Source organism: Columba livia, unplaced genomic scaffold, assembly GCF_036013475.1.
Source record: "Columba livia isolate bColLiv1 breed racing homer unplaced genomic scaffold, bColLiv1.pat.W.v2 Scaffold_140, whole genome shotgun sequence".
In the NCBI taxonomy this organism is placed as follows: domain Eukaryota; kingdom Metazoa; phylum Chordata; class Aves; order Columbiformes; family Columbidae; genus Columba; species Columba livia.
In genome coordinates, this window is record NW_027043036.1 from 505688 (window position 1) to 514463 (window position 8776).

The following is an 8776-nucleotide window of genomic DNA, read 5'->3' on the forward strand; positions in this document are numbered from 1 at the left end:
TCATCTCCCTCGTCATTCAGGAGTTCCCACCTCTCCTGATTAAATGTCCCTGACCAAGGACAACTTTACAGCACTGTCTGGACATTTGCCCTTCCCAGTGCTCTCAGGTTTCTCCTCCACTTGCTCTTTGGTCATTCAGTGGCCTCTCAACTGTCTGGTTTCTGCTTTGAGCTTCAGGGAGTTACAAACTTGCCCCATTCTTCAGAGCTCTAATTAACATGGCAGTCAACACGTTCATTGTGTTTACTTCTACCCTCTCCTATCTCTCTGTCTAAACCAGTTCTTGTGTGGGTGTCCCTTGTGGATGCTGGACCTCATCAGATCCAGCTTACACACACAGCTGAGGAAAGTGTTTTGCTGTTTATTGAACTGTGCAGTGTTTGCACAGGAGAGCAGGTGGAGCTGGTGCACAGGAGCTGCAGCATCTCCTGCAGAGCTCAGTGGAGAAGTCTGATGGAGGAAAAGTGATGCAATCTCTGGTGGCCAATGAGGGAACCGGCAGACTGGGGGTGTGGGTGAGGAGCCAGGTTGTCCATACAGTGTCCAGCCTCAAGGACTGTTCTCCTGCCTGTCCAGATGTCTTCAGGAGACCCTTGGGATCCATGTCCAATGTAGAATGCTGCTGTCACTTCTTCTATACACTGAAAAATGACAGAAAACAAGCTTGAAATAATAAACCTCCTTTATGAAATCTTCTTTGAAACCTTCATCAGCAAGTGTCCCATTGAAACCTCTCCAGTTAGTTCTACAAGTCTGGAAGATTTGAATGAAATTAAAGAAAGTAGCATTACTCGTGTCTTTCTGTGTTTTAATGAGCCCCGTGGCGTATTTGGTGCTGAGTCCGTAAACCTCAGATACCAAGGACAGACTGAAGAATCTGCTCAAGAAGTCCAAGTCAGAACAAACTCCAAAGTACCTTGAAGCATTAATGGCCCCACTGAGGGCTGTTACTGACAAAGCCTCCCCAGGGACTCGTTAGAGCAGATAATTGGAGGCAGTGATTGCATCAGGCAAAGGCAAAGTGCAGCAGCTCTGATGCTGAGAAAGCCCTTGGTTTGTCTGATGAAGGACAATGGCCAAGCCTTGAGCCCCTGCCCCTGGGAAGGGAGATCCTGTCCCTCACAGGTGGCTCAGGGCTCTTCCTGGGGCTGTGGGGAGCGCGATGCCCAGTGCAGGACAATGGTGTGACACTCCCTGGGGGTGCAAGGAGGCAATGGGGTGCCATGGCCATGACAACCATGTGTCTCCTCTTAGGCCTCAGTGGCACGGACATCAGCCATAGCCAAGGGGACAAAGACCTTGGCTATTTCAGGGACATTCAGCCTCACCCTTGGCCATGTCCACCACAGTCCATCCTGCACTGTCCCAGGCCTGTGGCTGTTTCCCCACAGGCTGCAGACACCCCATGCGCTTCCCCACCTTGTTCTCAGCACAGTGTGTCCCCACCTGTGCTGCTGTCTCTCCATCCGCACCAGCTCTTCCTGGAAACACAAAGCCATGGCTGATCCAGAGTCCCTCTGAATGACCACAGCACTGCGCTCAGAATGACATTTCTTTATCCTGAGCTCCACTCTGGACCTCCAGAGCTGCAGTTTCTGATCATTTTCCTTTCTCATGCTGTTATCTCTACCAAAAATGGTAGAATAAAATAAAATAAAAGGTGTCATCTTGGAAAGTGATTTTCAAGATTTCTGAAGCTACAACTGCCCTTTCTTGTCATGGTTTTACCACAGCCACCAACCAAGACCATGAGAGCTGCTCACATCCTGCTCCCAGTCCCCAGGTGGGATAAGGGAGAGAAGTGAATAGGAGGGGAGAAACTTGTGGGTTTACACAAAAAATTAAAAAGACAATAAAAATAATACACTACTACTACTAATATACTTATACTAAGATATACATAAACTAAAATATATGACACTCAGTGCCGTATCCCACAGAACTCCAGTTGTGCTGAACAGACAGCCCAAAAGAAGAGAGCACCCTGGTCCTGAACAGCTGCTCCCAGCAAGAGAAAGTACAAGTGCAAAAGGCAGAGAGGCCTAAGGGCCAATTGAAAAACTGCAAAACATCGTAAAACTGAACTAACACTGAACTCCCGATACAATGGAACTTCTGAACAGAGCTAACCAGTGTAGCCGGAAAACCAAAACTAACGGGCTGGAAAAGGCATCTCCAGCTTTATAATGAGCATGACACTAATGGTAGGGAATAAAGGTGCTGTCCTGTCTGTGCCCTCTCCTGACAATTTGATCCTGCAGCTGGACTCCAAAGAAGTCCTTGGTTTCACTGACAATAGTCCAGGTTAATTAAATATCAATAGATAAATTAAATTAAGAAAATATACTCAGTGCAATGCCCCATGTAACTCCAGTTACACGGAGCAGCCAGTCCTGCAGAAGGGAGCACGTTGGTCCTGAACAGCCCATCCCAGCAAGAGAGAGCAAAAGGGCAACAGGCAGAAAGGCCCAAAGGCCAATGGCAAAATGGCAGAACGGCAAAAGGCCGAACTGACATCGAACTCCTGACAGAATTAAACTTCTGAATGGAACTGACCAAACCAGCTGGAAAACCCAAAGTAACGGATGTAACAAGCCCTAAAAGCCGGCTCCAGCTTTAGACTGAGCATGGCGCTAATCATAGGGAATGTTTCATTGATCAGCATGCATGTCAATCCAGGTGCTGTCCTGTCTGTGTCCCCTCCTGCCAATCTGCATCCACAGCTGGATGGCCGAAGGAGTCCTTGGTTTCCCTGACAACAGCCAAGATCTCAGTGAGTTCTGACATTCCTTTCATAGCAAATGGCAAACACTGTAAAGCTGTTAAAAGACAAAATGAACTCAATCCCAGGGAAGAAACAGCGTTATCTCATTATTTTCATAGTAAATCTAAACAAAAGACTGTACTGGCTGTGAAGGAGAGAGGTTCAAAATGCATGAAGAAAATTAACTCAATTTCAGTAAAACCAGCACATTTCCTCAGGCTCCCTTTCACCAGGCTAAAGAAGTTTGGGTCTCTCAACATCTCCACACATGACCCAGACTTTCTCTGGCCACACAACAGCTCCTCTCATTCCTCCAGAATGGGGAACCTCACACTGGGACACACGGCTCCAGATGTGACCACACCAGTGCTGAGTCATGATGGGCAATAACTGCCCTTGTCTGGTGGCCACGCTCCTCCCAGTGCAGCCCAATGTGCTCATGGGCATGTTCCTGTTTAGCACCACTGAGAACTGGCTGAACATCCAGGCTCAGAGGGTTGTGACCAGTGGCACAAAGCCCAGCAGGAGGCACCATGAGGAGCACTGAAGGACACCATATCCCACCCAACATCTTCTCCTACAGGTGTCTCTTGGGTCCCTGGAACCACATCAGTGCCAAGGGGGAGAGCACTGCCTGTATGGGGTGGAGGAGATGGGGTCTGGAATGAGGGTCCTGGGGCAGTTTCTCCTGGTTGTTCAGGCAGCAACAAGCTGGGCTGCATATTTGGAGACAGGAACTCTTCCTAAGGGCCTCCAATGGACTTGGGGATGATCTAGATGCATTCAAGGACCTTTACGTCCTTGTAAAAATATGTGGGGCCCAGAAATGCACACAGAACTCAAGGTGAGGCTGCACCAATGCTGAATACAGCAACATAGTCACCTCTTTTGACCACTTGGCCGTGCTGTGTTTGATGAACCCCAGGATGGGGGTTACTGTCTTGACTGCTGGGGGACAGTGTTGCGTGCTATTGACCCTGTGGCCAACCATCACGCCAGATCCCTTTCTGCAGGGCTGCTTTCCAGCTGCTCTCTCCCAATCTACACTTGCACTCAGTGTTACTCCATCCCAGGTGAACAATCCAACACTTGGACTTGTTCAATTTCATGCCAAGTGCTGGGTCCTGCACTTGGGTCACAACAACCCCAGGCAGCACTACGGGCTCAGGGAAAAGCGGCTGGATATCTGCCCAATGGAAAAGGCCCTGGGGGTGTTGACGGACAATGACTGAACATGAGCCAGCGTGTGTCCAGGTGGCCAAGAAGGCCACCAGCATCCCAGCATGCATCAGGAATAGTGTGGCCAGCAGGACCAGGCAAGTGATCATCCCTCTGTTCTTGGCACTGGTGAGGATGCACCTCAAATCCTGTGTTCAGTTTTGGGCCCCTCACTACAAGAAAGACCTTGAGGTGCTGAAGTGAGTTCAGAGAAGGGCAACAAAGCTGGTGAGGGGTCTGGAGAACAAGTCCGATGGGGAGCAGTGGAGGTAACTGGGGCTGTTTAGCCTGGAGAAAAGAAGGCTGAGGGGAGACCTTATTGCTGTCTACAGCTACCTGAAAGGAGGTTGGAACTTGGAGGGTGTTGGTCTGTTCTCCCATATGGCCATTGCAGAAGCAGAGGAAATGGCCTCAAGTTTCACACAGGAAAATTCAGTTCATATATTAGGAAAAATTTCTTCACGGAAGAGTTTGTGAGGCATTGGAACAGGCTGCCCATGGAGTGGTTGAGTGAACATCCCTGAAGGTGTTTAAAAGACATATAGATGAGGTTCTTAGGGACATGGTTTAGTGCCAGAGTTAGGTTAATAATTGGAATCAATGGTCTTGAGAGTCTCTCCCAACTTAAATTATTACATTATCTCTTTGGGATGAGAAACGTGATGGGGCAGCTCACCCAGATGGAGTACTGATATGGACGGATGGACAGATGGGTGGATAGATAGACAGATGGATTGGGACAGAGAGGAGAATCAGCCTATCAGCCTAAGGCCTGGGGCCAGCCGTGGCATGATGGAAGCAAGGCCAGCCCCCCTTTGTCCCCTGCTCTTGTTTCCAAGAGGTCCTTTACACCCGTTGGTGGCAGCCCTCCTGTGCCAGCCCCTCTCACCAGCACACGACTCCTGGCCAGGAGCTCTTCATGCTGCTCCTGCTACCGCAGTGACAGAGCAGCCTGCCCTGAGCTGGGGAATGCAGAAATAGGGTTCTGTGGGTCATTCATTCTCCTGTTGAAGCACAGAGCACAGGGAGCAGGCTGTGGTGCCTGGAAACCACAGCGAGACAGTCCAAGGCAGGTCACTGAAGGTCCTTCACCATCTCCAGGAACACTGGGCACCCATAGATGGACACTCAAACCAGCACCATGACGTAACATGGTGCCCCATGTCCTCCCCTGAGCCATGAAAAACACAAGTACGGCAGCATGGCCTTGTGGGGGAAATTTATTCAGGCTGACCACAGCTTTGGAAGAAGAGCCCAAGCTCCAAATATTGAGACTGAGGAAATCCCCTTTTGTGGGGTGTTTCAAAAAGATGGCCCCAATTTCAGAAATACAGTGATTTCAAAACGGGTCCACACCTGTATTACAGAGAAGTGACACAGGACATCAGCTGTACCAGGGTCCCAGAAACAGGTAGAGAGGCCTCTGAGTCACTGCTCTGGAGAAGTGCCGTGGGTGAAGAAATTCCTTGACAAACATGGTTATCACAGATGAAATGCTCAATGCACAGGAGGTTCCTGAGATGAACTGGAAATCACTTCTGAAGACACACGGGTAACTTATTGTTGCCGACAGAAAAATGACTGAATCAGCTTCTTCAGGGCCACTTTCAGCTCCTGGTTCCTCATGCTGTAGATGAGGGGGTTCACTGCTGGAGGCACCACCGAGTACAGAACTGACACCAGCAGATCCAGGCTTGGGGAGGACATGGAGGGGGGCTTCAGGTAGGCAAACATGGCAGTGCTGAGGAACAGGGAGACCACGGCCAGGTGAGGGAGGCAGGTGGAAAAGGCTTTGTGCCGTCCCTGCTCAGAGGGGATCCTCAGCACGGCCCTCAAGATCTGCACATAGGACAGCACAATGAACACAAAACACGTAAAACCTAAACAGGCACTGATCACAAGAAGCCCAAGTTCCCTGAGGTAGGAGTGTGAGCAGGAGAGCTTGAGGATCTGGGGGATTTCACAGAAGAACTGGCCCAGGGCATTGCCCTTGCACAGGGGCAGTGAAAATGTATTGGCCGTGTGCAGCAGAGCATTGAGAAACCCAGTGGCCCAGGCAGCTGCTGCCATGTGGACACAAGCTCTGCTGCCCAGGAGGGTCCCGTAGTGCAGGGGTTTGCAGATGGCAACGTAGCGGTCGTACGACATGCTGGTGAGAAGGTAAAACTCTGCACCAAGCAAGAAAAATACAAAGAAGACCTGGGCAGCACATCCTGCATAGGAAATGACCCTGGAATCCCACAGAGAGTTGGCCATGGATTTAGGGACAGTGATGGAGATGGAGCCCAGGTCGAGGAGGGCGAGGTTGAGCAGGAAGAAGTACATGGGGGTGTGGAGGTGCTGGTCCCAGGCTATGGTGGTGATGATGAGGCCGTTGCCCAGGAGGGCAGCCAGGTAGATGCCCAGGAAGAGCCAGAAGTGCAAGAGCTGCAGCTCCCGTGTGTCTGTGAACGGCAGGAGGAGGAACTGGGTGATGGAGCTGCTGTTGGACATTTGCTGCCTGTGGGCATGAGGACCTGTCATAGGAGGAAAAGATAGTGAAGGTTTAGATGAGACTTCTCTGGGAATCATCAAACCTAGTTCCCACAGACCCTCCCACAGTAGCTGCTTCATGCCTTGGAGCCCCCGGCCCTGAGGGCAGAGGCTTTGCTGGGTGGGACAGGAGGCCAGGGGGCTGCTCACAGGAGGGATCTGCACTGCAGGGGATCACAGGGACTTTTCTCTGTTCTCCTTCCCATAACCATTGCGGGTTTGGTTTCCTCTCATTTCTGATCATTTCCCTGCTGCCTGGAGATTCTCCCCTGGGAGGTGTTTCCCTGTCCATGTCTCTTCCCTGTCAGTGCTCACAGACCATCCCACCCTCTGTGCCCTCCCCCTGGCCCTACAGATCCTGCCTGTTCACAGGGCACTGCCTGGGGGCATCTTCCTGTTTGCAGGCTGGAAAACAGGACAGGTCAGACTAAGGCTGACGGGTCCAGCCAAGGTGATGCAGGTGCTGTGCACAGGCAGAGGGGTGGGGAAGGGATGTCATGAGCCTTCTGGCAGATGTACTGATCACTCACAGTTGCAGTTCAGGAGTCTCAGTGACGTGTTGAAGCATGAGAGCTCATTTTCATTTTATCCTTTCCTGCACCCCCCACCCCTTGGGAGAGGAAACTGAAAAGACAGGCTCAGGAAAGCTCCTTATCTGTCTGCTAAACCTTGCACTGATCTTGTCATTGGGACATTACCTTAGAAAAATCCTGCAGGTGATCTGGAGCTGTGAGCAGCACTGACCCACACAGCACCCTCTCCACAGCAGAAGCACCCTTCCTGCCCTTATCGGGAATGCTCCTTCCCCCCACAGCTTGTCCCCACAGCACCATGGGGATCTCCCCCAGACAGGGACCCTGCTCTGCAGGACAGCCCTGGGCACCCCTGGGTGCTCCCCATGCAGTCACCCACAGCAGAAGTTGTCATCATTCCCTGTCCCTCTGACAGTGCAGCAGGGAAGCCCTGCTCTGGAGTGTGTTCTTCTCCTCTACAACAGAGATACTGTGAGATAGATCTGACAGATTCTGTAAATTGTGGGATGTACCAGCTTAGGGTCTCCCTCCAGGAAATGCAGCTGCATTGTCCTACAGCCAGAGACTTACCGTGTTAGAACTGTGATTTGTCTCATTGAATCCTCAGCAACCAACCACCCCACATTGCCTTTAATCTCTCCGTGCCTGGCTCCTGTGCCCCCGGTGCTGCAGGCAGAGCCCTCAGCCCTGCTGCATGTGCAGAGGAGCTGCTCCTGGGCAGAGCTGTCTCTCTGCAGCGCTGCCGCTGCCATGAGCTCCCTGTGTCCCAGGAGCCCAGCCCAGCTCAGCAGCACAGGAGCGGCCCATGATGTCCCTTTCTCTGTTCCCTCTGGGCACATCCAGGTCTCCCTGGGGCTCCAGTGGCACAACTTCGAAGTTGAAGTAATCAGTGATGTTGATTCTCTCTCCTCTTCAGAGACACTTCTTTCCAGCATTGTATTTTTCATTTTAAAAAATAAATCGGTATGACAATCATCTTTCTTGTCCCATCATTAGACAGGACACCAGGAATGTTACAGCAAAGGATCTAATTTCTCCAGGCTAGGGGAGGAATATCTTCAGTTGAATGAACTTAGGCATTTTGTTCTGGTTTTACACTCCTATATCTAGAGAGACATTCATCAGTCTCTGGCCATGTCATGTCTGTGCTCTGATTCAAAGCCTTTGCACACATGGGCTCTTGGACACTCGGTACCAGGTTTCTTGTGCAGGTCAGAGCTGGGCTGGTGCCACAGCTGGGGTGGCTCAGCCCAGATGTGAGGCAATGTCCTCAGCCAGGGACCTGACTGGGGAGCTGGAGCTGTCAGTGCTGCAGACAGAGCTGTGACACGGATGGAATGAACTGCCAGGCAGGGTGGCAGGAGTGAGTTCATCTGGTCTCAAGGACAGCAGCCTCCAAGCACACCAACAGTCCAGATCAAAACTCAGTCTAGACCTATAAGGCAATTCAAGGGCCCCATAATGAGATGTTACTACTGCAGGAACAGTTAAAGGAGAAACAAAGACACTGTGTGGACACTTATGAATTTAATATGTGAAACAACTGATATTCTCTGTATCTCTTGTCCTCCACCTTCACCAGCAAGGTCTCCCAGGCTTCTGTGACTGGAGGCAGAACAAGCAGCAGTGCATGGGGATCAAGTCAGGGGTCACCGGAACTAACACAATCCTTTCCAGTCTATGGGACAGCGGGGGCAGCACCCCAGGAGCTGGGACAGCAGGACAATGT

General features: G+C 51.1%; 1 protein-coding gene across 1 annotated transcript; it reads right to left on the bottom strand.

Annotated features, from left to right (window-relative positions):
* Positions 1-5539: 5539 nt before the first annotated feature.
* Positions 5540-6094, bottom strand: LOC135577790 (olfactory receptor 14J1-like; the record flags this gene model as incomplete). The annotated part of the gene is made up of 1 exon (XM_065047912.1): positions 5540-6094. A coding segment is annotated over one exon (555 nt), but the record flags the coding sequence as incomplete, so codon positions are not given.
* Between the last annotated feature and the right edge of the window lie 2682 nt (positions 6095-8776).